The sequence below is a fragment of the Arachis hypogaea genome, chromosome 10, assembly GCF_003086295.3.
Source record: "Arachis hypogaea cultivar Tifrunner chromosome 10, arahy.Tifrunner.gnm2.J5K5, whole genome shotgun sequence".
Classification (NCBI taxonomy): domain Eukaryota; kingdom Viridiplantae; phylum Streptophyta; class Magnoliopsida; order Fabales; family Fabaceae; genus Arachis; species Arachis hypogaea.
The window spans coordinates 115,960,315-115,988,271 of record NC_092045.1 but is presented as its reverse complement, the minus strand read 5'-3'; the positions used below and the strand labels follow the sequence as shown (position 1 = coordinate 115,988,271).

Sequence of the window (27,957 nt, the reverse complement as noted above, 5' to 3'; positions counted from 1 at the left end):
AGTTCACCCATCATACTCATGTAAAATTCGCTTGTCATGAGCTTTCCAAATTCAGTACAAAGGGACTCATTTGCTGATCCAAAAATAATGTCATCAACATATATTTGGACTAAAAGAAAAGAATCATTAGAGTTCTTGATAAATAGAGTAGTATCAGTGGTGCCTCTTTGAAAACCATTTTTCAAAAGAAAAGAGCTAAGTCTCTCATACCAAGCTCTAGGAGCTTGTCTTAAACCATAGAGAGCTTTAGACAATTTAAAAACATGATTAGAATACTCTTTATTTTCAAAACCAGGGGGCTGCTCCACATATACCTCTCTATCTATCACACCATTCAAAAATGCACATTTCACATCCATTTGGTATAGTTTAAAACTACAAAATGCAGCATAGGCTAAGAGAAGTCTTATGGCTTCCATTCGGGCGACAGGGGCAAATGATTCATCAAAGTCTATTCCTTCTTCTTGGTCATATTCTTGTGCCACAAGTCTTGTCTTGTTTCTTGCAATGCTACCATCTTCTCCTAACTTGTTCCGAAATATCCACTTGGTGCCAGTCACTTTCTTTCCACTTGGCCTTGGAACCAAAGTCCACACTTGGTTCTTTTCAAACTCAAGAAGCTCATCCTCCATAGCTTTAACCCAAGAGGGGTCATTTAGTGCTTCCTTGACGTTTTGAGGCTCTATTTGTGAAAGAAGGGCAACGTTTGAACTTTCATTTGCCTTTCTAGTGGAAGACCTAGTTTGCACTCCATGAGAGACGTCCCCAATGACAAATTCCTCAGGATAATTCTTCAAGAATCTCCATTCACGAGGTTTGGTGGACTTGGATGCGGATTCAGTCACCAAGGGATTCTGTATGCCGCTGTCTGCAGAATTTCCTTCAGATTCATGAGACAAAATGGAATTGTCTCTTGATTTTTCAGCATTTGCTTTTTCTGGTTCAGCTTGTCCAGAATTTTCTTTTTCATGATTCTGAGCTGTTTCATTCTCCTTTTGAGCTTGATTTCCTGCATCACCATCTTCCAAAATGCTTTGCACCAAGTTAGTATCACAGAATGTAACATGTATGGACTCTTCAATAATTCTAGCATCTTGATGATAAACCCTATATGCTTTACTAGTTGTGGAATATCCTACAAATAAGCACTCATAAGCCTTTGGATCAAATTTTTCCAAATTTTCTTTGTTATTTAGAACAAAACATTTGCATCCAAAGATGTGCAAGTAATCTAAGTTTGGTGGGTAGCCTTTCCAAAGTTCATAAGGGGTTTTCTTTAAAAATTTTCTTATGATTGTTCTATTTAAAATGTGGCAAGCTGTGTTAATCGCTTCAGCCCAAAGGAATTTTGGAACATTGCTCTCACAAAGCATGGCTCTTGTCATCTCTTGTATGCTTCTGTTTCTTCTTTCCACAACACCATTTTGTTGTGGTGTTCTTGGACAAGAGAAGTTGTGAGATATTCCAAATTCCTCACAAAAGGATTCAAATAAATTATTTTCAAATTCAGTTCCATGATCACTTCTTATAGAAGAGATTTTCAAATCCTTTTCATTTTGAATTTTCTTGCAAAAAGGTTCAAAGACCGAAAAGGCTTCATTTTTGTGTGCAAGAAATAAAACCCAGCCAAACCTAGTGTAGTCATCCACAATTACTAAACCATAATGTTTACCACCTAGGCTTTGAGTTCTTGTTGGACCAAATAAATCAATGTGTAGCAACTCAAGTGGTCTTTTAGTAGAGATGTCTTCCTTTGGTTTAAAAGAATTTTTTGTTTGTTTTCCCATTTGGCAAGCATCACAAGTAATGTCTTTGTCAAACTTTATCAAAGGAAGACCTCTTACTAATTCTTTCTTTACAAGTTTGTTTATTTGAAACATACTTGCATGGCCCAATCTCTTGTGCCACAACCACTTTTCAGATTCTTTAGAGTGAAGACAAGCTACATTTTGATCCTTTAGTTCATCAAGAGTAAGTCCATACATATTATTGAAACGCTTGGCAACAAACATCACTTCATTTGTTTTTTCATTAACAACACAGCATTCAAGTCTTTTGAAAACTACTGAATATCCTAAATCACACAGTTGGCTAATACTCAACAGATTGTGCTTTAAACCACAAACTAGAAGCACATCATCAATGAAAGTAGATTGCTCATTACCTACTTTTTCAACTGCAATGATTTTACCTTTGCCATCATCTCCAAAGGTCACAAAACCTCCGTCATACTTATTTAGTTTGATGAAGTAGGTTGACCTTCCAGTCATGTGTCTTGAACATCCACTATCCATGTACCACATGTCCTTTTTGTTCTTGGATGCTAGGCAAATCTGCATGATGAGTTTCAGGTAGCCTTAGGTATCCAAATTAATTTGGATCCTTTGAAGTTAATCCATCTTGGTTGCCCAAGTGCATTGAAATCACAAACAACATTGTAGACCTTGTTTCCTACAACTCTCTTTTCAATGAAGCATTGTACATATGAGTGACCAAATTTTTTGCAATTAACACAATGATTTTCTGGTGTGTGTCGCTGAAACTTAGGTGAGTTAAATTGCTTGAAGTGATTAAATGGTTGAAATTTTCTGGTTTTTTGGGGAGACACATTTCCTTTAACAAATCGATTTTTGTTATAATTGTTCCTCTTTACAAAACTATTTTCACCAGAATTTTTAGAACTCTTTTGATTTTTCGAAAATGAGGTTTTGTTATAGAAAATTGGTTTCTTAAAAGCAGCCTCATTTTTCGAAATATAACCCAAACCTGGCCGGTTTGAACTCGGACCAGTTTTTAGTGAAATTTCAGCTTCATTTGTGTATTCTTCATCAGAATTTTCTTCACAAGTTGAAACATATCCGATACCTGATTTGTTTGGTATGGATTTAGTATTTGATGAAGAGGCCACAAATTTCATAGAAGAAGTGTTGGAAACAGCATCTTCCTTGGCTATGTAGCCTAAACCAGATTTTTCAAACAACGGTCTTTGACTTGCAAGTAATTTGTCCAAGTTACTAGAACCTTGAGCAAATTTTGCTAAGTCACCATTCAGTCTTTTAATTTTGTCATTTAATCTTTCATTTTCAGCAATTAACTCATGTGAGGGATCCACAATGTGCTTTCCTTTTAATTTTTCAAGTTCAGATTTTAGAAATCTGTTTTCTTCAATGACGTCTAAAGCACATTCAATTTCCTTCACTTTTTCTTTTAAAAACTCATTTTCAGCTCTTAACACATCTCTTTCAGATCTGCATTCATTGTATTTGTCAAGCAGTTTTGAGGTGTTTGAGGTAAGATCATCAATAATAGCATGCAAGTCCTCAATGGTCAAATCATAATAGTTTACCTCATCGAGATTGTTGTTTCCAGCCATGAAACAGTCCTTGTTATCTCCTTCAGATTATTCTTCTTCATTTGAGTCATTCTCAAGATCCTCCCAAGCTGCCATGAGTACTCTCTTCCTTTCCTTCTTTCCTTTGTCCTCCTTTTTGAGCTTTGGACAGTTTGACTTGAAGTGTCCAGCCTCCTTGCAATGATGACATGTCACCTTGCTCAAGTCTATCTTGTGCTCCTTTGAACTTGAGCCCTTGTATTTGCCTTTGCTCTTCAACATCCTTCTAAATCTCCTAGCAAAAAACAAAAGCTCGTCATCTGAAATACCATCACTTGACTCACTCTCTTTCGGTTCTATTTGTGACTTAAGGGCTATTCCCTTTTTCTTTGAGTCTGTGTTTGTGTGTGTGGCTTCATAGGCAAGGAGTTTTCCTCTCAGCTCATCATAGGTTATTGGACTTATGTTGTTACTCTCGGTTAGGACAGTGGCAGTGTTTTCCCACTCTTTTGTGAGGCTTCTAAGGAATTTTCTCATCAAGGTTTGTTCTGCATAGTTTGTACCCATAGCATCAAGGTTGTTGATTATGATTGAGAATCTCTCAAATGCTTCATCAATGCTTTCTCCATCCTTCATGCTAAACATCTCGTACTCTTTTCGCAGCATATCAATCCTCGTTTCTTTGACTTGTTTGGTGCCTTCATGTGTAACCTGGAGTTTTTCCCAGATTTCTTTGGTTGTCTTGCATTTAGACACCTTCCGGTACTCTTCAAAGCTGATAGCACAGTGAAGAAGGTTGATTGCTTTAGCGTTCAGCTCTATCTTCTTCTTATCATCTTCATTCCATTCAGCTTCTTCTTTTGGAGTCACCACTCCATCAGCACTTGTTTTTGTTGGGATCTTTGGACCGCTCACAACGATCTTCCATAGGTTGTAGTCAATGGATTGGATGAAGATCCTTATCCTTTCTTTCCAGTAGGAATAGTTCTTCCCGTTGAAGAAAGGTGGTCGGTTGTTTGACTGACCTTCAGTGAGGGTGTAGGCAACTGTGGTTGTGCCCAAGTTGTTCGCCATTGGATCTTTGCTCCAAGCGGTTAAGCTTGATTCTTGAGACCTTAGCTCCTGATACCAATTGAAGGTTGTGATAGGCTTAGAGAAGGGGGGGTTGAATCTATGCCTTCCTTTGGTTTGCTGTTTTCACCCTTTTTAAAGCAAAGTTACAAATCTGATTCTGTTTGAACTCAGCAGCGGAAATTTATGAGACAAATTATTTTTGTCTCATGAAAATCAGAAAACAGAACATGACAGAGAAGAAAAAGCTAACGCCAGCATATATCCTGGTTCGGTTGCTTTGTGCTATGCAACCTACATCCAGTCTCCTCCACAACTATGGAAGAATTTCACTATAGTTAACAGTATTACATACACCAATTTCACACTCAAGTTCTAACCTAACTTGACATTGGCTATGCTAACACTCAACTATTCACTCTTAGTGCTAACCCAACTAAGAAAGGGATACCAAACAGGTACAAGATACAAGACACTTAACCAACCTAAAGAAATCAGAAAATAACTCTAGGCTTTTCTCTCAAGTGTTTCACTCAGTCTTTTTCAACTCTTGGCTTTTTCTCAAGCTTTCTCACAATGCCTTTTCTCTCAAGAAATTACAGAAAGATAAACATTGAAAAGAACATTACAATCAGTAGAAACATGAAGGAGATTGACTTCATCAGCAGCCTCTGTGCTATGCGAAAAACCGGATAAGCAAGCCTCTGATTCAGTTCTTCATACTGGCGGAATGCACCTTTGATTTAGGTTACACTGTCCAGTTAGTTGAACTTCTTCAAAGAGCTCTTCTCAGAACAAAACTTTCAAACTCTGGTTTTCTCTCCTTTTTTTGTTTGAATGAGCAGCAAGCTTCTTTTATCTCCCTGCATGTTGCTCGGTTCTGCTTCCAAGGTCAACACCTTGATCCTTGAGCTTCACCAACCCACAAGCTCATTTTTTTTCTTCTTAATCATCAAAGTAGAACCTTTCCTTCTGACTCTTCCAACTTGACCGAAAGCCATGAAGGAGTAACCGAAATTGTTTCCCAATGGTCAACCAAATCTGAACCATAGATATGCAACTTGGTCTCCAAGAATCTCTTGTGACCGTGGATTTGTAGCAATGAAGAACAGAGATCAACTTTTTCTTTGAATGCCATTTTTGGATATTACAGAGCGTTGGGAAGAAGGGATGAAGATCTGATGCATGCAAGATGAGATGGATTACCTTTCTTAAGCTTGATTTGTATTAGATTTTCTGCTTTAGCTTCTGTGCTTCAAGCTTAGATTTTCTCTTTCTTGCTTCTTTGGTTACTAGCTTATGGAGGAAGCTTTTCTTCTCTTTCTCTTTCTTACTTTACTGAAGTCTTGATGTGACTTGATTAGAGAGGAGAACGTTGCTTTGGTTTGAGCAATATGGTGGGAATTGAAATTCAAATCGGGCTTGGATCGGTTTGGTTCATGTAACCCGTTTGGCCCATCTGATTTCTTTGGCTTCTATCAAATGCTTTTGTTTGGGCTTTACCCATCAGCTTTGCTATATCATTTTCATATCATTTGGGCTGCTTGAGATTTTGTTGGCCTGCAATATGAAATAAATAATTAGCAACATATACTTGTTAACACTTAACACTAATTATTTATTTTGCCCAAAAATAATGTTTGTCATCACTAATTAATTTAGTTAATTTCTTAACTCAACACCATCAACAATTAGAAGGATCAAAATCAGCCCACTCTTTGTTGCTCCTAATCGACTTGTTGATAACCTCCGCAATACCTGCTTCTTGATTCCTAAATATCCTGTCATTCCTTTCCAGCCAAGTATTCCAGATGATAGCACAAAAACCAATCAACTACCTATTGCATTCATCCTTCCTAGCAAAAGCCCCGTCCAACTCTCGAAGTATTGCTTAATTGTTCCTGGAACAGTCCATAGTTTCTCATAGCCATTTTGATTATTAATCCTTACTTACAAACTATTTCTCTTGTAATCATCATTAAATGTAGGGTCATATTTAAACCAAAGAAAAAATGGCTGCTGCTATGGTGGGAGGGGCATTACTCTCTACTTATGTTCAGGTGTTGTTGGATAAGATCATTTCCAATGAGTTCTTGGACTTCTTTAGGAGAAGGAAGCTTAATGTTACACTTCTTGGAAAGATGCAGATGAAGTTAAAGACAAGTTTGATTTAAAAGCATGGGCATGTGTTTCAAAGGATTTTGATGGTTTTCAGGATCACTATGACTGCGCTTGAATCGGTTACCTCAAAAACAACAAATACTGATAACTTGAATACTCTGCTATGCAAATCTTTCCTATCTTCCATTTGACATCTCTTGATAGTGAAGATTGTTGGTCTTTACTTGCTAATTCCAGTGAAAGGTCCAACCTAGAAGGAATTGGAAGAGAAATTGTGAAAAAATGTGATGGTTTGCCTTTAGCTGCAGTTGCATTGGGGGGTCTTCTTCGCACCAAATTGTCGAAAAATGATTGGAATAAGGTACTTAGAAGTAACATTTGGGATCTGCCAAATTTGAATGTGCAACCTGCTCTGCTACTAAGGTACTTAGAGCTTGCTGTTGTCTGATTGTAAGTTTCTCACTGAATTACCTGAAGAGATAGGAATGTTGGTGAATCTTTGCCACCTCGACATTAGTGGGACTCAATTGCAGGACTAGAAAATCTCCAAACTTTATCTGGGTTTGTTGTTAGCAGACAGCAAAATGAATTGAACGTGGGAGAATTGCAAAAATTTCCCAATTTGCAGGGGAAGCTCTGAATTTCAAAGCTACAAAACATTGTTGACCCCTGTGATGCTTCACAAGCCAATATGAAGAAGAAAGAACAAATTGAAGATCTATCATTAGAATGGGATAGCTGCACTGCTCAAGAGTTCTGTTCCTAAAAAATTGTGAGAACTTTGAATTCCCAAATCATGAATCCCTGCGTAGTTACACGGCACTTGAATCTTTGACAATATGGAATAGTTGTTGCTCACTGACATCAATTCCCTTAGGCTCTCTCCCTGTGCTCAAGTGGCTCTACTTTTATAGAATGTAAGAATTTGAAATCATTTTCAATTTCAGAAGAAGAAGATGCACCTCAGTGTCTGACATTTCTTCAAGGTTTCTACATTCTAGAATGTCCTGAATTTGAATCGTTTCCTCATCTTGGATTGCCAACTCCTAAGCTCAGACGTTTTTGGGTGTCATATTGCAACATGCTTAATTCACTACTAGAACCAGTTAATGCTCTTGTTGGCCTTCAAGAATTGACAGTTCTTAACCTCCCAAGTATGCAGTTTTTTGCAAATGAAGGTCTTCCTATCAGTTTACGAACACTTCGAATCGGCTCAAATGCAGATATCATTAAATGGAGCCTTGAACATCTTACTTGCCTTTCAGAGTTAGAAATTGAAGGTGGTTATCTGGTTAACATGCTAATGAAGATGGAAGTGCCACTATTATGAATGTGTAGAGTCATATCCTTATAACACCAATGACTCTTGAATTTTACTTGTTTCATAGGTTGTAGCAAACTATTTGTGAACCATGCTTGTGGAGTTGTGGAAAACTTGCTGTAACTTGAAGCAGAGGATAATATTCTCCATCGAATTTCGGTGTGCACATAGCATCTTTGTTTGAAGAGAAGCTCACAGCATATGGTGCAACCTCATGCAGCCAAGTTCAGCTCATGCCTGCATGGTTGGCGTGACTAAATTAAGTAGATGATAGTTGTAGAGTTTGTTATTGTTAGTTGCCACGAAGGATCAGTTAGTTAGAGGCCAAGTTAGTTGTAGTTTGCTGCTATATAAGCCACGTGTATCAGCTACTTTCATTTGAGATCTTTCACTTCAGATTGAGTTTATTCATCAATTCCATTTAATTTCTTCTCTCAGTTCCATTTAATAAAAAAAATATTATTATTATACAAAAATAGTGATATGTTTGCAATACGTTTCAAAAGAGTAATATAAGTAATTAATTCTAAAAATAGTGACAATTGAGTTCATAAGTATGCAGTTAACACACGTGATTTAAGGAGTGATCTTGACTAAAATCCGCTAAAGCGTGTTGAAACGTATGTGTAGTAAAAATTAGATTGCAAGAAAAATTCTAGATTTAGTTTTATTAATAGGTAGAGATCTGTAATAAGGACAAAATCGGAAACTAAATTTGCACACAAAATTTTCTAGAATTGGCTTGGGAATTAAGTCAAAGACATTGTTGTAACTGTAACAGCTAAACAACCCTTGACTAATTCCAACGCATACATTCCAAAAATGCCCCGCCAAGACAAAACAGTTCAACATTACAACACATCACAGGCTGTGCAGCTTGAGCAGCACCACCACAAGAACCCAAGCTTTCTGTTCAGCCAAGTTTGAATCCAATCTCCAATTCCATTTTACACATTAATTCATACACAAACCCAATCAGGGGAATCTCACAACACAACAATTATTCCCCTCCTTCCTTTGTTCTTTTCTTTTTCCTCTCGAATATTCTCGCACAGTGTTAACTGTTTCACTTTATTGTGTTGAGCTTTTTCTGTCTCTTTTTGTTCAGTTACAAAGAATATTATAAACATGAGGATATGGAAGAGGGCGGCCGGAGCTCTCAAGGACAATTACAGCATTTTGGTGGCGAAATTCTCGCCTCACGGCCACCCAGATCTGGAGAGAGTGGTGATAAAGGCGACGAGCCATAACGAGCAATGTATGGATTACAAGAGCATACAAAGGGTGTTCCAATGGCTGCGAAGCTCGCCATTGTACCTGAAACCTCTTCTCTACACATTGTCAACGAGGATGGAAAAGACTCATAGCTGGGTTGTCGCCATTAAAGGACTAATGCTCATCCATGGCGTGTTCTGTTTCGACCTTCCAACCGTTCAAATGCTAAGAAGGCTTCCATTTGATATGACACACTTTAGCGACGGTCACTTAAACCCCGAAAAAGCGTGGGGATACAACGCTTTCATCCGTGCCTATTACAGTTACTTGGATCTCAAGTCATCGTACGTTTGCGCTCAGGCGGCGAGGAAGCGGAAGCCGGGGAAGAAAACGGAGGAGACTCTGGCGGAGGAGTTACAGAATTTAGAGAAACTTCAAGGTTTGATCGACGCGATCCTTCATGTGAAGCCGCGAAATCCTTCCATGCACGTTGTGCTTGTTCTTGAAGCCATGGATTGCGTCATCGACGAGGTTCTTGAAGTTTATGATAGCTACTGCAAGGGAATGGAGAGAGTGATTCTAAAAATTTTTGATATGGGAGGAACGGTTGAAGCCGGAACCGCGCTTCGGATCATCGAGAAAGGCGAAATGCAAGGCGATAAACTCGCCTTGTATTTCGAATTCTGCAGGGAAATTGGGGTTCTTAATATTTCTGATTCTCCCAAGATCTTGAGGGTAGCTGAGAAAGATGTAAAAGAATTGAAAGGAATAATTGATGGTGTGAATGAGAAGAAGAAGAAGGATAAGAACATGGATGAAGAAGATGAAGATGATGATGTTGTTAAGAAGATGAATGAAGAGATGGCAATTGTTGTTAGAGAGAATGATTTCTTGATGAAGAAGACAGTGATTACTGATCAGTGGGAAGTGTTTGATGATGACGTGGCATTTGATCAAATGAGCAGTGCTGTTGTTGTTGCTGCTGCTGCTACTAATAATTATAATCCATTTTTGGAACTGGATTCTTCTTATAATAGCATTGTGCCTTATAATCCTCATCAACATCATGTTCTTCCAGATCTAATAAGTTTTTAATAAAATTACTTAATTGCTGGTTTTGTAATTATTAACTTCATCATCTATTGTGAAATCATGGTGGTTCTTTTTTTTTTTCAGTGTTTATTTTTCTTCTTAACTGTTAACATGCTAGTAATTAAACACTAAATAGGTTTATTAAAAAACTCACTCGTTAGCTTAAGCAAGTGTCAAGGGTTCGAATCTCGCTTTATGCATGCAGCAATTTATTAGCCAGCGACAAACACTTAAATGGAGCTCAGATCCGCGATGGATTAGTCTTTGACCTGTCTGGTCGGGGATAAAGTGGAAAACCAAAAAATATGTTTATTAAAATAGGTTAAGTAAAAAGAAAGGGGAAAAGAAAATCTTATAAACATTGCAAGTGAGGGGGAAAAATGGGAAAAATATATATTATATATAGAAAGTTCAGGAGGATGGGAATGGTTTGATGATAATTTGTTTCTAATTTGGTAGCATATATGATACATCCTAATTTTAATAGGATGCAATGATATAGTAAAATTATTTTTAAAAAATCACAATAATATATAGTTTGATCTAATTAATAATATTAGTAAAGGAAAGGATTTGATCAAATAAAAAACATAGCATAGCATATCATAACATAATTTTTATAAGACAAAAAAAATTAATAAAATAGAAGCTTTCTAGTTTTATTCTCTATTACCAATATCTTTATTAAGATATAACTAAATTCTTATTGTAACAAATATCTATGAAATAAAATTAAAGTTTTTTCCTTCCATATATATAAATATACACTGTTAATTACTAATTGTAATTTAGTAGTAATATTTATTATTAGATGAAAAAGTTTAATATATAAATATGGAATGACACTAAATTGGTAGGAAAATATTCTAATTCATGTGATTGAGAAACGAGATTTTAATATTGGCCAAAAAACATAGTACATGACAAGCATGAGAGAAAAAAGAAACCCAAGTAATCAACCACAGTGTTTGTGTTGTTCATACTAAAGTGATGCAAAGTAATACTACCAACTTTGGTAGGTGTATGAGGGGTTTTGCGGCGGTTGCTACTCTCACCGCCGCTAGTGTTATGCTCAGTGCACATCAAACCGCCACTTATACTGATTCTTCTGTTCATGTCACCTTTGGCGACATACCATCCTATTGGTGAGTTCATAATTTAATTTTGTGGATTATTGTTCTTTTACGATAGTTTTTTTTTTCTGTTTGGAAATAAATACTCTTTTGGCTAAATTGGCACATTCTTGAGATATATTGGTCCATGAATGTATTAGTTTAGTGAAGGTGATATTTATTTTGAAACGAAAAAGTTCAATTTTACTTTCATTGTTTTAGTTGTTAATTTTGTTGTGTGCACGTAATAATTTTGTTAATTTTGATGAGTTCACATTGTAAAGGGTTTTATACGATTATTTAATTAAGTTCCAGAATTTAGATGATTTTTTTAAATAATATAATTAAAAATTAGTTATTTTTGCTAATATATAACAACACACGATTATTTGTGTGTGTAAAACTTTTTTTATTGATAGTATATGAAAATTATTTTTTTTAAATATTAAACTTTAAATGAAAATAAATTCTTTAAAATTTAAATTTTACTAGTTATACTTATAATATCTAGTCTAGTATGCATTCTCCAGAATAAAATTAATAGTGAAACTTTTTCAGTTGACATGATTAGGGAATTTTTTAGTTTAAAGGAATTATTCAATGGCTTTTGTTTGACTTTGGTTGACCTTTGCTACAGGTGCTTTATATTTGCAAATTATCTAATTTCTGCTTATGGCACTTTGCTAGTCTTTCTTCCAAGGAAGAGTCAGTTATGGCAATTAGTAGTTGCTTTAGATTCGGTAATACCCTCCTACACACTATCATTCATTTTATTCTCATTAAAACTTCATGAAATTATTTCTTTTTTTCATTAAAAGCAATTGTAAATTCAAAAATTTTATGTAATTCAATATGTATTTTATACGAGTGACTAATTAGATAACTAATGTAAAATCTACATAAAGAAAATCTTAGAAAAACTTTTGAAAAGTTTGAGAATGCATGATTAGTTAGTTTTTTTCAATTTTTCAATTACTATCTATATTCATAATTGCAGCCTCAATATAGTGTTACATTTAAATACTATACTATTGTTTAACAACAAAATGTTCATTTAATGGTAAAAACTCAGGTGCAGTTAACTTTATGTGAAGTTAATAGATGAGAGTCGTTAGATGACAATTTAGTCAAATATGTCAAATCATGTAATGATTATCAGTTATCAACTTCACATGAAATTCACTGCACCTGAGTTTTCATCGACCTAAATCTAAACTTGAATGATAACAAATTTATTTGTGATGTATATGATGGTTGAGTAGGTTTTGGTTGTGATACTGTCCTCAAGTTGCTCAGCAGCATTGGCAGTTGGTATCATAGAAAGGAATGGCATCCCTCATGCACGTTGGGAGTCAATATATCACCAAGTTCCTTCTTATTGTGCCCGAATCCTCTCTGCATGTGGCATTGGCTTTGTTGGCGTAGTAATCTACCTCCTGCTCCTTTTGCTAGCTCTTCAAGCTGAATTCAATTCCATTCTTATTGATATCACATTATAAACCACATGTATATACTGAATTAGTCCTCATCTTTGTCACTAGTTAGAACTTTATCTGTTTTTGAGACTTTTTCATGATAAATTTCAAATAATTTAACGCTTTTTTACATTGTCAGTGGTAAAGAATTTTACACAAATAACCAATTGTATATTGACACATTAGTAGAATTAACTAATTTTCAAACTCATTACTTAAAAGTCATCTAAATACATAAATCTGATTGAATAACTATATAAAGCACTGTCACTGCATCAAATAAAATTCATATTTTGAATATCAAGGTGGTGTGGTGTGCATAGACAGAATCATATTGATGTGTGTGCAAAGATCGTACTCAAGAGAGAAAAATCCTACACCATAGGTTGTGTTCCTAGTTCCAGAAAGACAGAAACTTAAAAACATTCTCAGGTTGCAACTAATGGCCTTTTACTTGGATTATGTATGTCAGAATATAAGTACAAATTTGGAAGCATACATACAATTTTTTTTGTTAAAAAGAAAGGACTACATTGTACAAAGCTGAGCTTCTTCACCCCAAAACTATACACATGACAATATAGCTATCTATCTTTTTTCCAAGTGCTAGAAGAAACAAGCATTAATTGATCTATCTATATTCAAATAATTCCAGTTTCACCTTCAGATTTGGCCATTGTTATGAAAAATTTGAAAGAGCAGACTATGCTACATAGAAACACTCTTTCAACCATCTTGCCTGAAGTTGCAAACCGGCTTCGGTTAAAGCATTCCAAGCAGACTGATACAGCCTCTGATCCAATATCGTCCCTTCGGTTTTCATGTCTTGTAAGAGCTTGACCAATTCATCAACCATGCTTGCCTTTGAGTACACACCAACCATTAAACCCGCTATGGCCCTATCGATTACGCCCCCATTCAATCTGTACTCATTGAAAACTTTCACACATGTATCAAACTCCCCTGCCTTACTATATGCGCCGATTACACTGGTGTAGGTCACCTTATCCGGTGCTATCTTTCTGCGCTTCATTTCCTTCCAAAGCTTCTCAAGTTGCCTCAAGTTCTTAGCCCTCCCATGCATATCTATCAAGGAATTGTAAATCCACACATTTGGTTGGCACCCTCTTTCTTTCATCTTCGCCATCAACCTCGTTGCATCTCTCAACCTTCCAGTCCGGCCGTACATCACAATCATGCTTGAATAGGCCACAACACACTTGTCAAACCCCTTTGCTACCATTTCTTCAAACACCTTCTCTGCTTTGCTGTATTGGCCGAGGCGACAATAGGCATTTATAGCCGAAGCATAGGTGACTTGGCCCGGTTCATAGCCTTGAGAAATCAGCTCCTCAAATACTTGAACTGCAGCCGGAAAGCCCCTTCTTTTGCTGAATCCATTGACAACAGCGCATAATATGCAATCAGAAACCTTAACACCAGCATCCCTCATTTCCTCAAGAACTTCCAATGTCTTCTCAACTAAACCCTCTTCAATATACATAACCACAACCTTCAAATAGACCTCAGGATCCGTTATCACCGTCTTGCTTTTCGCCTCTCTGAGAATTTCCTCGGCAACAGAAACCTCGCGCAAACTCGCAAAAGAGTACACCAATGTGGAGTAAATTGAATACTGTAAGACCCCTTTCTTGATCATCTCTCTGAAGTAATCAAGAGCTTCAAAAGCTCTTCCGGATTTCCCTAACGAAACGCATAGACTCTCATACGCCTCACCTAAGTACCTTGCAGAATCTCTCAATTTCCTACTCTCAAACTCATGAAACAACCTAACCACTTCACCACAATCCCCTAGTCTCGAGTAAGCTTCCATAACATGTAAATAACTAACAGAATCAGCAGAAACATTACTCAATTTCATTCGCCGGAAGACTAAAACGGTTCTCCTAAACATATGAATCTTATTATAACCCCTCATAGCAGAACCAAATGCTAAAGTAGCAACATCAGAATCAAATTGAAAAGCATCAAGTAAAGTCTCAGTAATCCTGAACTTCCTATGCTTAATACAAGAATAAATCAACCTAGAACAAGTATCCCTATCAGGAAGCACACGATAAATCTTAAAGTCTTCAGAAACTGAAGAAATGCAATCCCATTTCTTCAGTTTCCACAAGTACCTTACAACATGGTTAAGAGTTGTTCTCTCTGGTCTAAACTCTGCTCTCTCCTTCAACCTTTGGTAATAATCAAATGCAAGCTCCTCAGTTTTTGAATCCTCAAATAAACCACACAAGAACTCGTTCAGATTCCGGTCATCATCAGTGGCTAACAGCTTGGAATACTGTTGGGAAGGAGAATCTCCATAGTTGCAATCAAGATGATGGATCAAGTTGGAAGATGCTTCTTCCAAGATTGGTGTAGGGGAAACAGAGAAATTCGCATGGACGAAGAATCTAGAAATGTTAGGGTTCGGAAGAGTGTAAAAGGAAGAACGGAATGCATGGTGATGTGTGAATCTTGAGCACCATTCTGCAGTGCAAGAAATGGCCATGGAAAGTTGGAAACATAAGAGGGAGTCTTCAATTGAACGTGGTTTTGGTGTTAGGTGGGTACTCCCATGAAGATATTATAATTGTCTTCATGTGATGATTTTTCTTTTTGACCTTTAGATGATGGAGTGTAGGGTTAGATTTTGATATGTTATAAAAGTGTTGTTTTTATTTGAAGTGTGGTCAAATCAATAAATCACACTTTTATACAAAGCATCTTCATAAAAAGATGTTTTTTGCATCTTCATTTGAGTAGCTCCCTTGGTGTTATCATATTATTATTATTATGTGGCTTTTTTAATTTTATTTTAATATTATTATCTGATAGCTTTGGATATCTGAAACATGTGGATCATATTAGTCACTGAAAAAATTGACCTGTGATGTGTAGGTTGCCAAAATAATTTCATTATTGTTATTATTGTATATTTATGTTAAACTCTATGAAGGCCACGTTAATCACTTGTAGCCATTTTCTTCAATTCTTTTTTCTTTCTTTTTTTTTTGTGGACAAATTTTTATTTTGGTTGAAACTTGAAAGTGATTCACAATGTTAAATTATTAAATTGTAAAGATAAATAGGGTTTATTTATTATTTTGTTTTATGCATAGATTGATAAGTTAAAAGTTTATTCTAGCGTTGTCTTTATTCTTGTTTCGTGTATAAATCATGTTCTCGAAATTTATAAATTATAACTGATTTCGATTTTCCTTTTTCATATGCCAAGAATTTTCACAATCTGTCGTATAGGAATTACTTTGGATTGGTATTAGACTTAGCACAGTTTAATTGAATTTCTCTTAAAGAGATAACTTAAATAATAAATATCTATATTAAAAATATTTGGTAATTAAAAAAATTAGCCAAAACAGCCATAATTTATCTTATTTAATATTTATTAATTGTTATGATAATTAATGAATATTAAATAAGACAAGTTTTGGCTTTTTTTTTGTCTTCCTAATATTACCGCTTATAAATATGTTATTTTATATTTGAATTTTTAGTTCTAAAAATACTTATTTTAAAAGAAATGTGATAAAAAGCTTTTTATCATGAGAGAAGTCGTTTTTTTTAACTTCTCTATAAGCACCTAAATAACTTCTTAAAAAGTTACAATTTAGTTTTGTAAATTGCACCAAATATTAATACTACTACTTTTTATAAGTCAAAAGCTCAAAAAAAAATAATTTTAAAACTTTTCAAATAGGCCTTAGTTTGGTAAAGCTTACTATTCTTCAAAAGTAGCTTATAAAATCTAATTTTTAAGAGCTAATTTTTTAAAAATGATAACATATGATAAATTAAATTAAAATAATTTTTAATAAATACAAACAATAACAACTGCATTTGGTAAGTACAAAACAATTTTGAAAAATTTCTCTTAGATACTTTTAAAAACACCCCCTAACTTTTAAAAGCTGCAAACATAACTACATGAGTTTTTTTTTATTACCAAATACAAAATAAAATACTTATGCTTTCATCTCTTCAAAAAATTTTAGCAAACCAAGCTCTAGTCATTAGTTCTATCAGAAATAAAAATGTATATATTAAGTATTAATCTTTTCAGTATCATATAAGTGCTTTTTTTTTTTTTAAATTCCTTCCAATCATATCCGTTATTGATACTAATTTAATCAACTTTGGCAGAAATGACAAGGAAGAACTAAACTTAATTATTATAAAACACATGATTAAATTTTATTTATTGATTATAAAATAAATACCGATAGTCTCAAAAAAGCAAGAGTACAGAAGAAAACCCATATTACCAAACCTTTTCTCTTATATATTAACATAATTTATTAATTCATCTTTATATAATTTTGAAGACTTTATTTATTCTGAACCAACAAAGTTAATCTATTGATGTATAATTACATTGATCATTCAATACATTACCACATTATGCCTGTTATTTTAACTTTTTACATTGTCTCAGGCTCTTAATATTCAAACCTACCATTCCTGAGCTAAGCCAACCAAACATTCAAATACTAATACTTGATAGCTTAAGGACAATAACATGGGTTGTAGATGGAATCATCGTCAAAAGTAGCATATTCACCTCACCATAAACACAAGCATCATCAAACTAGAGGCAAGAGCTATCATATCCGCAAACCGCAATAATGCAACAGCAGTTTTCCAATTTATCACTTAAGTTACAGCAAATCTGAACCAGGTAAGCATTCTTTGATCTTTTAGCAGCCATGTAACTCAGTTTTAGATGCTTCTATTCTCAATTTTCTGTTGCTTGGTTGTATGGGTAGTAATCATGATTCTGTTGAGCATTCATACATGATTTACCAAGAAATTTGGGATAGTTACAGTTTCGTTAAGTTTAAAAGATCAAACAAAAATTGTACCAAAAGAAACAGAAAATCAAGCAAAACAAGGATCAATTATGCGACATTTCACCTACTTGTAGAAGCAAATAGACTAACATGCTATTTATACAAGATATGACTATCCCCTTCTCCAACTTATGGTTGCTCACTGTGTTGAACTGCTTAATAAAATTGGAAATAACGTCCTAGAGACAAAGCACATTTCAGAGATAACAAAATTCGACATGTTGGAGAATACGTGAAATGTCATGTACCAAAATCTACAACTACAAGCTATCAATCCAAACAACATGAAGACTATCCTGTCTCTCTAGAGCAAAGAATATAAAGAGTCACTGATAACTTCCGTAATCCTAGATATGTTCAACCTTTTCAGCGTATCGGGTGATATTGTGTGATACCACGCTTGGGTGGCAGCTTCCTCAAAATGAAAAGGACCAAAGCGGAAGGCAATATTTCCACCAACTGCAGGAAAAATATGCCAACAGTAAGGGGAATGGGTAGTAAATCAATACAAACACCCTTTGTGAAAGCTTACCCTTGAGAAAAAGTCAAAGTATTAAGCAAGAGAATGCTAGTGTGATTTCAGTATAAGCATGGAAATAGTACAATTGCTTCAAGAGCTTCGCCATGAATGGTCAAATTTAACAACTAACTCTCTTGTACTCAGGTTGCAGATAATAACAAGCTTAACAGGAAGCTGATAAAATCTCACATGACATGATGGGAAAAAGGAAGGGAAAATGCAAAATCCAAGCATCAATAGTTTAGCAAAACATTTATCAGAAAAAAAATTAGGCTGTGAAAATGTCAGATTTTTCATCTCAGGTGAAAACAAAACTAACAAAATAAAGCACAAAAGCAAACCTTAATAGAAAAATTACGAGTAGAATAGGGCAAAAATAAGAAAAGTAAGCAGCTAAGGGCCGTGTAGTCAAGTCACAACTTTGTTGGTCATTAAGGAGCTGTAATAAACAAGGTGGGAGCTATGATCCCTGTAAGCCACCCATCCCACCTATCTAGCTCACGAAAGGGATTTCTAATCAAAATTTACACAGAAGCAATAATGTTAGTGGCAATAAAAGCATCGTAACAAAGGAATGCAGAAATCTTACCAGGTAATATATGAAGTTTAGAATAGGGTGTTCCAAGACATCAAGGTCGGCATTTTTATCAAAAGCGTCAAAGCACATCTGACATACCATAATACATTCAGACTCAATTTTGAATCATGCAACAGGAATAAGAGGTTTTTTATTAGAAAGGAGCTCACCATAATGCATCTGACAAGAAAACATAAAAAACATATGGTGGTCACATATCCAACCTGTATTAGAAACAACAAACCATATAGGTCACTACAGGGGTAAGAGTGGGACAGGAGAACGAAACAGAAATAGTTTTACATCGAATTGCATACCTCTTGCAACTTCTTACGTCGCCCTTTGGATTCAACAGGGAAGCGTTGTAGCATCAAGAATAATCTGTCAACGAGCAATCAGAAAGGAGAGGAGAAATCACAAGGGTTCGGAATACACAGATACATACCCAACTACAAAGTATGTATACACTAGCCAATATTGTTTGCACTACTTGCATTCAATCAGTCCAGAAAGGCAGCAGAGTTTGGATAATTAAGAAGTAAGAAAAAATATGTCACATAAGGAGTTGCTTATCTACTCCATTTTTCTTTCAAGCACAAAACTTTTAACTCAATGAAGACAATAAATTACCTTCCACCAAAGAGAAGAAAGCCAAGGGCTGCAAACAAAGAGACCCCTATAGCAAAATATAGATTAAATACATTAGCAAAAACTTCATAAAGCACCTACAAGCAATTAAAATGACAAATCAAATCTTCATCAGTGACAAGCCTGCAAAGAATATCTTAGACAGAATGACCATGACACTGACAGGTTTCCACCATAATATCAACCACAAAATAATCTGGCCAACAAACAAGTTATTGAACAACTCTCAGGACATATAACAAAAGCATTAATGACACAACATACAAATATACTGAATGTTATGGTCAACGGTTGAACATCACGTGGAGGATAAGAAAACTAGAAGCAAATATTTGATCTTTTTTGTTAATGCCATTCAATCCATAAATTGGGCAAAGCCATTAACAATAATGTGAGAACAAGTAACATAACCAGTGCATGCAGTATCAAGCTTATCCACTGACACAACCCTGAAGGACTATATTGGTTCAGTGATTCCATGACCAGTTAGGTTCAATACGGGACACACACGGACCTATCATTTGACACCTTTTGGTGAATAGACATATAAATATGTAACATTTGACATATTCTCCAACAAGCATATCACTATGTCTAGATTTCTAGATTAAAGATACAAACATAAAACTCCTAACATACTGCTAAATACCTAATACTCCATCAAATCCTAAATGGTCCAGGTGTTTGATTGTTGTGAAATTATATCAATTCCAGTTTATATATCAATTAGGAAATACAAAAATCATATACAATTAGAAACTCAGGGATAGAGTGCAATTGTTACCTGAATAGCATAAACCACAGCATTAATTGTATAGAAACTTGGTTTGAGCTCATCAGTAGACACAGCACGCGCCTGCAAAAGCAGCGGTCGATACGGAGCCAGTCATAAGCTGATGTAAACACAGACCAAACCAAATGGACCATAACACAAATTAAAACTTGCCTGGTAATAAATCTCGGCCCAGAACAGAACCAAAAGCGCATACGTTGTAAAGAAAGCAAGACTTGGCAGGTCAAGTAAGATATGTCTAGCAATCTATACACATAAAACACTTATGACTGTATTTAAATGCTATGATTACAGGAGGAAAAAAAATTAAAAACAAAATGTTGGAAAAATATCATCAATAAAATTGCATATCCCCCTATACCTCTGGCTGTAAACTCTCCACATTCCGATAGAATATGAAAACTAAACAACGAACTGCAAAACCAGAAACAGTGAATCAAAATCATATATCACTTAATAAAATTGCAACATAAATAGAATCTTTAAGAAAGTGTTCAATAATAACATTGGAATGATACAAACCCCCATTCACCAAAAAATTGAGTAAGTGAAAGACCTTCTGAGTGGTCCAACCGTATTCTGGAACTCTCCATTGTATCCGAACTAGTTGCACCTAAAATCATAAACAAAATTAAAATAAAAACACTCAAATTAAGAAAGAGAAAAACCTAATTAGAGTGATGCATGTATGTACCAGAGCTACGGTGGCTACGACGCCGTATAAGACGGCAAGAGAGTAGAAGATACGGTCCTGCCACGGCGGAGAATCGTTGACGTGTTGCCACCAGCTGTAGGAAGGCGTGAGCTCAAGCGCCGGCACGACGGAGGGCTCCGATGATGTGGCCGTCGGCGTGAAGAGCATGGCGATTCGGGGCATGAAATTCGAATCGAAGTGAAATTGATTAAAGAAACGAAATGGTTAGTAGTAACTAACTGAGGGTTTGTGTGAATCTGTGTGAGGGTAACACCACTCAGTTATTTGCTCTATCAGTTAATTTTCTTAATAAGAGTAAATTGAAATTTACGTACAATCTACTTCACATAAAATTGATAACTGGAAGTTGTTAGATGATTTAATTAATTTGACTAAATTTTTATCTAACAATTTTCAGCTATTAACTTCACGTGAAATCAACTGCACTTAAATTTTCACCTAAATTCATTTCCTTATGAGTTTGAATTTTATTTTTAACTTAAAAAAAATTAATTTATTTACGTTTGTTATTTTAAAAAAAAATTATTAATATTCTTTTAAAAAAATTAATCTGTTGAAAATATAAATCCTCAAAAATTTATTATCACTTTACTCTAAAAATAATTAACTTTATTATAAATATTCTAATACATTATTATTCAATTAATATATCAATACAAAAATTATAATATTAAATTCTTAAAAATAAACTATAATTTAAATGGTATAATCTTTTTTATTCCTTTTACTTAGGATATTTTCGAAATTTTCCGTTTTTTTTGTTTTGTTGTCTAAGATTAATCAGCATTGTATTCTTTTTTTTCATGATATATAAAATAAATACCTCAGTTTCTCTAGTAAAAAAAAAAAAAAAAAAAACTCTTAAGTTAATTATTAGTGATTAAAGTTTGTAGATCCTCTTTAACAACGAAGGCATGAGGTTCAACTTTCAAATCTTAACATTTATATAAGAATTTGACATATTGGAATAAAATTTTATTTTGTACTATATATCACATATCTGAGTTTTTTTTTTATATTATTATTATACCTATGGTTGTTACATAACTACATCTTTTATTCTTTTAGGTTATATTACTGTTAATTCTCATAAAATAACCACATATTACTTTGAAAAATATTAATTATGTCTATCAAAATAATAATAAAGTTTATATAACTAAACAATATATGGATATTAGAATACATAAAATATATTATTTTTCGAAATTTTTAGTTTTTGGGTTGAGTCCATTAGATTATTTTGCCATATAATATATCAGTCAACAAATGAAATTTAAAAATATGATTTATATACTAAAATTAACTATTAAAATCAATCACTATATATTTATATATAAATATATTTTTAATGTATATTTTCTATTTTGTATTTCAATATATATTTATATAAGTTTATTACTAAAAAAACTTAGCTTGAAGGCATATTAAAACATACTTCCTCTGTTTTTTTCATATATATATGAACTGGTCAAATTGAATTATTCATATGTGATGAAAAAGAAAATATTATTGGTTAAGATAATTAGACTAAGGCCAGTATTGTGCTTAATTTTCTTAACTTTCTTTATCATTTATTTATTTATTTATTTATTTTTGAATCTTGGTAATGAAATTGCGACGGTTCAAAATCGTCGTTAAATTCCTCCGCTTCTATTTACCAAAATTGGTATAGTGTACTGAAAAAATAATTCAAAAATACTTACTCTATTCAATTTATCCATAAACTATACAACAGATCATTGGCAATTTCTATAGTTCTGTACGTATACATTATGATTTTATACATACTAGCTTGTAAATATTGTCATAGTTTTAATGTTAAGTAATTTTTCTCCTCTAATTAAGCATGAGAGAACATTGCCTGCTGTAAATACTTGAAAGTTTTCTGGTAATTTAAGAATCCCATAAACCAAAAGTCAAAATTATCTTCGGTAACTATTTCTATGTACTTTTCTGAAGGCTTCTCCACATTTTGACTTTGGTTGACACAGTTTATCTTCTCAACTGGAATAGCAACCTGAAATAAATTAACAAGTAAAATTTCTGTTATATATATAAATACATAATTATTAGTCAAATATCAGTTATGATTAATGTAATAATAATTTAAGTTTTGATGCAATTCCAATTGTCATGATGCATATTATAACCTATATGGTGTGAATTCTTATGTTTACAACTTAAAATTTAGATTTTTACAGTCCACTAAAATTATATTGCAATCTTGAATTATGTCACAATTAAAATATGTAATTTGAAACACAACACAATATTACAATCTAATAATAATGCAATTCATTGCGATGGTATTACAACCGCCACAATATTATCCTAAATCCAAAATCTATAAATATATTATGTATTGGAGTAATGATAAATAGGTCCTGACTTTTTATCTCGAAAATAAATAAGTCATTGATTAATTAAAAAAATAAAAACGTTATTTACTTTTTAAAATACGAGATATCTAAGTCTTTTCAAAAGACTGATTTGTCATATATATTTTGGACAAAATAATTTAAATGTCTCGTATTTTAGAATATCAAAAATATTTTTATATTTTTAATTAATAAAAAACTTACGTGGTTTAGATTAAAAAGTTAAGGGCTTATTTAAATACTAAAAAACAATTGGTTACCTTATAATGGATTCTAGTGTTGAAATCTTGTTGAGAAGAAGAGATAATGTTGATGGATCTATCACTACAAAAAGCAACTTTATGAGTTGAAATGAAGAGAATGCCAGAAATAGGACCAGAAGTGGTTGATAGATAGCACTGTGATGCTTTCAGAAGCTTCTCCCCTTCTTTCATACCAAAAAGTTGTATGAAATTTTTCTTCACTTTCATAGTATTAGATATCTTCATCCCACCAAGTCTCATCACTGCATCTCACAATATTATATAGTTTAGATTTTTTTTTTTTTTAGCTTGTTTAGATTTGATAATTTTGAAAAAGAAAAAAATTTATCAAAACAATAAGGTTTAATTATTTTGTCAGTCCCTATAGTTTTATCGAATTTTCAATTAGATTCCTATACTTTTTTTTTTTAATTGGGTCCCTATACCATATCAAATTTTGACATTTTGTAACTAAGTTCCTAGTTCCTACTATTAAAAAAACGTTAAAATTAATGAAATATTCCGTTTAACTGTACAGAATATTCAGTCAAGTGTTAGGCATATTCGTTTTGTTTAACGAAATATTCCGTTAATTCCAACATTTTTGTCTACTGAAACATCATTTATTATGCATAGTTATATAGAAAAAAATTTGCTATTCAAGAGTGAATATTCTTTTGTGGGATTCAATTCATATGCTGAATAATTCCACTTTATCTATCAATCATAAAAATTTACATTTGATATGATCAATTAAAATTTTCAACTGATATGATAATTCATTCTCATTTAATTTTGTCTGAAAAAAATATAAATTGAAAGCAATCATCAAATAATAGTGTTTAATTAATGGTAAGATATATACCATGCTCTCTCACTCCATTTGCAAAATTGTCAGCTTTTCTCCCAAACTTGTTCATCTTAGTCAGAACTGAATTTAGTTTACCTGAAATCATGAAAGAACATTAAACTTTCAAGGTATATTTAATTTAAGAAAAAATTCTCTATTTTAATTTTTAGTATTCAAAAACTTTAAAAATATAATAAAATCTTAATTTTATTTTCCTGTGCTATTTTACCTTTTTTTTCTTTTTACAAAACTATAAACATAGAAAATACTAAAAATAAAAATCGATATAAAAACACAAACAAATTTAAGCATACCTTTAACTATAATAAAAAATTCAAAACTAATAAATAAATCAAATTTGGTAAATATATACTTACTGTTTTTCTTTGCTTTTGCTGAAGACTTGTTATGATATTTTCCAGAACAAGATTCAGCTAAGTATCTCTTTGATGGATTCCCAAATGCTCTTGAAATAATTGGAATACTAGTAACTAACTCCTGAAGAAGTAAATTACCTTTCTTCATATATAATCTTCTGCTCAAATATTATTATTCAATATTGAATAATATTTATTTTTTTCCTTATTACTTACTTTGGTTGATGAATAATAACCCCTAATGCTTAGTATGGTGTATATATAATTGATTAAAAGTAAATAAAGAGTGTGAATTGAATCATGCATGATGCATATTCATCTAATCTCTATACTTTATTTTTGTTGGATGAGTCAGCTTTGGATCATCATCAAGAATAATAATTAATCGTTAAAAAGTTGTTCAAAATTTGAACATGGCATGCTTGGTTGCTTTTACAAAAAAGATATATTGGTCTACGTCATTTCTAAGTAAGAACCTTAAAAGCAAAGAAAAGAAAGAGGCTGATTTTTTATTTATATGGAAGAAATATTGGTGTTTTTTTTGGGAAATAATGAGATTATTTGGTATAATTACAGATGAATGGATTTTGTAGATGAAAAGTCAACACATAGGGGCGTGGTGCAACACGTGGGGGGCGTATTAGACACGTGGCAGCGTATTGGCCAACACGTGGGGGACGTGGTGCAACACGTGGGTAGCGTGTTGAATGAGTTCCACAATACTGTAATACACTTCAAATATCAATATTCAACTAAAATACCATCTCCATTTCCATATTAAAAATAATTTCCGAAAGAAAGACCTTCACCATTTGTGATTGAATAATAAATAATAATTAAAAAAAAACTTAGTTTTCATTAAGGCTCCTTGGTTTTGTATTGAAACTAGATAGGTAGTGAACCTTAATCTTGGTGCTTAATTGGAATTATTTGTTTAATTATTAGAGAGAAATACTTATACATATTTTAAAATATATTTACAACTAGTATGTAACTTTTTTATTATCACAATGACAAGAATGATCATGCATTTACACAATATCTAATAATTATTCAATAAACCAGTGAACATTTTTAAGTTAGCATACAAGAACTTCAAATAAAATTATTACTAATATATATATATATATATATATATATATATATCTTAGTTAACTTAAAATTATTACTTATAGAAGTTCGTTAGAGAGTTGGACGAACTCATCTTAAACAAAACAAAAAGAACGTATTCTAAAAATTAAAGTTCGAATAACGTGTTTCTAAAAATAATTTTTTTAATTTATTTCAGAAAAAAAACGTTTTATTATAGATAATAGAAGCAAGATAATTAATTAATTAAGGGAGCAACCAAATGCTTTTATTATATCATTGCCCTTCTATAGAGGTTTTATTTATAATATCCATTACAAAACCCTAGACATTAACAAGTATACTTATTCATGAGTGTTTGCATCAATTTTAGCTTGACGAGTTTGCCCCTTAGCGTAACAACACCTATAACATCCATAGTAACCCCAACCACAACATCCATAAGGACAATAACCGCCACCATATCCATATGGACCGCCGCCATATCCCCCGTAGCCGCCGCGCCATCCCCACGGACCGCCGTATCCGCCACGCCATCCCCACGGACCGCCGTATCCGCCCCGCCATCCACCATATAATTTGCTTTCATCTACGCCTTGTGCCGGGTTATTGTTACCTACAAATAATAATCATATGATAATTAATTAGGTGGTTTATTTTACATAATAATAATTATAAAAATAATTTTACATATATATCCTTTAGTAGTATAGTCTAATAATTGTTAAAATAATTTATTCTAACCCAAAAAAAAATATGAAAATTAAATACATGTACAATAATATTCTTCTTGTGACCTTTAAAAGATAGATTATATGAACATTGATGTCACAATTTAATATAATTCAAAGACCTAATAAAATTTGATTAACTTCATAAGAGCTTTTCAACTTGAAACAAAAACTAATCTTAGACTTAGGAAGTGCTACATATACTAATTAAAAAAAAAAATTACCATCATTTTGTTCAAATTTCTCATCTAAGTCTCCTGGTGCTACTTCATCAGTAGATGCCACAAAGATGGTGACCATGAACATAGCTAGAATTAGAAAAGCCTTGAAACCCATTTTTGCAACTATCATTGATTAATAAAAACGTAAATATTGATGATGAAAATAAAATGGATCACAATTCCCTCTCTATATATAGGCAATGAATTCTTTAATTTGCTTCATGGAGGATTATTATTATTAGATTATTATAGTTTTATTTAATTCATTCTTATCTTGAAATGAAGAGTTTCAAAATGATCACTCAAAAAAACCTTGTCCATTTCCTCATTATTAATTTCTCTATATTTCCGTGTGATCAAGTAATTGTCAAATTCCTTATTTTTGCATGAATGTGTGTGTAATTGCAATGCAAGTTTTGAAGTCATTGCAATATGACAAATAATTCAATTAATTAATTATCGGTGCGTGAAAATATGGGCATGAAAGATATATAAATGATACAATGCAAGAACCCTACATTTTTCTCCTCATTAGTAATGTATATGTAACCGAACGTGTGAAACTAAGATATTCTATTCTATAGTCAAACCAATATTTGGAAATATATATGTTGCTTGCACCGCTTATAAGTTAGTAGTGACATTATTTTATATCAAGGGAGATATTCCGTTAAAATAAATCTTTATGTTAAAAAAAATTTAAATTATTAAATAATTCAATAATTAAATATATTAAATTATTTAACCGTTCATAATATTATTTTTATGTAAAAATGTTATTATTAAAATATCTATCTGTATCAAATTAAAAGAGTTTAATGTGATTGTCATTTTCATCAGATTAGTTAAAATTTACTTTTATTTTTTATAATCAAATATGCTTTAGTTTTAGTTTCTTAAATTTTTTTTTATTTTTTGCGTTTGGTTCCTTATTTCTCAATATTTTGCTTTTATATAGTCTTTATCTTTCAAATTTTTGGTATTTATAAATAAATACTTTAAAATATATGCATTTAGTCAATAAAAATATTATTATAAAATATTTTTCATTATGACAGACGTTTTTTTTAATATTCTTTTATTCCTCGAAAATATAAACTTTACACCAGATCTAAGGAGTAGGGACTAAAAAAGTAAAAAGTTAATAATAGTAAAAACGAATAATAAAAGTGAACAAAAAAAACTTTAGAAGCACTACTAA

At 32.8% G+C, this 27,957-nt stretch overlaps 6 protein-coding genes and 1 non-coding gene across 7 annotated transcripts; 3 read left to right on the top strand and 4 right to left on the bottom strand.

The window, feature by feature from the left end:
- The first annotated feature begins 6,414 nt into the window (after positions 1–6,414).
- LOC112718060 (uncharacterized) lies at positions 6,415–7,853 on the top strand. Its single transcript, XM_025769968.1, has 3 exons — positions 6,415–6,565; positions 6,733–6,884; positions 7,401–7,853. The coding sequence occupies exons 1-3, from the start codon at positions 6,415–6,417 to the stop codon at positions 7,851–7,853; spliced, it is 756 nt and encodes a 251-aa protein (XP_025625753.1).
- Positions 7,854–8,972: 1,119 nt separating this feature from the next.
- On the top strand, positions 8,973–10,154 carry LOC112718059 (putative clathrin assembly protein At1g25240). The gene is made up of 2 exons (XM_025769967.1): positions 8,973–9,809; positions 9,909–10,154. Exons 1-2 carry the CDS (start codon positions 8,973–8,975, stop codon positions 10,152–10,154), a joined length of 1,083 nt encoding a protein of 360 aa, XP_025625752.1.
- A 987-nt stretch (positions 10,155–11,141) lies between these two features.
- Positions 11,142–12,762, top strand: LOC112718058 (CASP-like protein 1C2). The gene is made up of 3 exons (XM_025769966.1): positions 11,142–11,296; positions 11,901–12,003; positions 12,526–12,762. Exons 1-3 carry the CDS (start codon positions 11,142–11,144, stop codon positions 12,760–12,762), a joined length of 495 nt encoding a protein of 164 aa, XP_025625751.1.
- A 409-nt stretch (positions 12,763–13,171) lies between these two features.
- LOC112717055 (pentatricopeptide repeat-containing protein At5g13770, chloroplastic) lies at positions 13,172–15,314 on the bottom strand. Its single transcript, XM_025769152.3, has one exon. The coding sequence runs from the start codon at positions 15,251–15,253 to the stop codon at positions 13,442–13,444; it is 1,812 nt and encodes a 603-aa protein (XP_025624937.1). The 5' UTR covers positions 15,254–15,314; the 3' UTR covers positions 13,172–13,441.
- A 2,326-nt stretch (positions 15,315–17,640) lies between these two features.
- Positions 17,641–21,122, bottom strand: LOC112717053 (protein TOM THREE HOMOLOG 1). Its single transcript, XM_025769150.3, has 11 exons — positions 20,845–21,122; positions 20,673–20,763; positions 20,512–20,564; positions 20,304–20,396; positions 20,142–20,213; positions 19,481–19,553; positions 19,340–19,385; positions 19,027–19,090; positions 18,880–18,933; positions 18,722–18,799; positions 17,641–18,071 (listed from the first exon to the last, which is right to left on the bottom strand). Exons 1-11 carry the CDS (start codon positions 21,025–21,027, stop codon positions 17,979–17,981), a joined length of 900 nt encoding a protein of 299 aa, XP_025624935.1. The 5' UTR covers positions 21,028–21,122; the 3' UTR covers positions 17,641–17,978.
- Positions 21,123–22,553: 1,431 nt separating this feature from the next.
- LOC112717054 (GEM-like protein 4) lies at positions 22,554–24,951 on the bottom strand. The gene is made up of 4 exons (XM_025769151.3): positions 24,716–24,951; positions 24,354–24,434; positions 23,507–23,751; positions 22,554–22,885 (listed from the first exon to the last, which is right to left on the bottom strand). The coding sequence occupies exons 1-4, from the start codon at positions 24,861–24,863 to the stop codon at positions 22,709–22,711; spliced, it is 651 nt and encodes a 216-aa protein (XP_025624936.1). The 5' UTR covers positions 24,864–24,951; the 3' UTR covers positions 22,554–22,708.
- Positions 24,952–26,042: 1,091 nt separating this feature from the next.
- LOC112718384 (uncharacterized) lies at positions 26,043–26,915 on the bottom strand. Its single transcript, XR_011866366.1, has 2 exons — positions 26,760–26,915; positions 26,043–26,420 (listed from the first exon to the last, which is right to left on the bottom strand). It is a non-coding gene; the product is annotated as an uncharacterized protein (transcript).
- Positions 26,916–27,957: the final 1,042 nt, after the last annotated feature.

Excerpts from the sequence above, each read along its gene's own strand:
- LOC112717054 (XM_025769151.3), bottom strand. The coding sequence starts at position 24,863 with ATGAAGAAAGGTAATTTACTTCTTCAGGAGTTAGTTACTAGTATTCCA. Across the intron at positions 23,752-24,353 it reads AAATGGAGTGAGAGAGCATG|TGATGAGACTTGGTGGGATG; the intron begins GTATATATCTTA and ends TGTGAGATGCAG. Across the intron at positions 22,886-23,506 it reads ACACTAGAATCCATTATAAG|GTTGCTATTCCAGTTGAGAA; the intron begins GTAACCAATTGT and ends AATTTATTTCAG.
- LOC112718060 (XM_025769968.1), top strand. The coding sequence starts at position 6,415 with ATGGCTGCTGCTATGGTGGGAGGGGCATTACTCTCTACTTATGTTCAG. Across the intron at positions 6,566-6,732 it reads GCAGATGAAGTTAAAGACAA|ATTGTTGGTCTTTACTTGCT; the intron begins GTTTGATTTAAA and ends TTGATAGTGAAG. Across the intron at positions 6,885-7,400 it reads CGAAAAATGATTGGAATAAG|GCTCTCTCCCTGTGCTCAAG; the intron begins GTACTTAGAAGT and ends CAATTCCCTTAG.
- LOC112717053 (XM_025769150.3), bottom strand. The coding sequence starts at position 21,027 with ATGCCCCGAATCGCCATGCTCTTCACGCCGACGGCCACATCATCGGAG. Across the intron at positions 20,764-20,844 it reads TCGTAGCCACCGTAGCTCTG|GTGCAACTAGTTCGGATACA; the intron begins GTACATACATGC and ends TTATGATTTTAG. Across the intron at positions 19,091-19,339 it reads TTTCTTCTCTTTGGTGGAAG|ATTATTCTTGATGCTACAAC; the intron begins GTAATTTATTGT and ends GCTCGTTGACAG.
- LOC112718059 (XM_025769967.1), top strand. The coding sequence starts at position 8,973 with ATGAGGATATGGAAGAGGGCGGCCGGAGCTCTCAAGGACAATTACAGC. Across the intron at positions 9,810-9,908 it reads TGAGGGTAGCTGAGAAAGAT|ATGAATGAAGAGATGGCAAT; the intron begins GTAAAAGAATTG and ends GTTGTTAAGAAG.
- LOC112718058 (XM_025769966.1), top strand. The coding sequence starts at position 11,142 with ATGCAAAGTAATACTACCAACTTTGGTAGGTGTATGAGGGGTTTTGCG. Across the intron at positions 11,297-11,900 it reads GGCGACATACCATCCTATTG|GTGCTTTATATTTGCAAATT; the intron begins GTGAGTTCATAA and ends CCTTTGCTACAG. Across the intron at positions 12,004-12,525 it reads TAGTAGTTGCTTTAGATTCG|GTTTTGGTTGTGATACTGTC; the intron begins GTAATACCCTCC and ends ATGGTTGAGTAG.
- LOC112717055 (XM_025769152.3), bottom strand. The coding sequence starts at position 15,253 with ATGGCCATTTCTTGCACTGCAGAATGGTGCTCAAGATTCACACATCAC.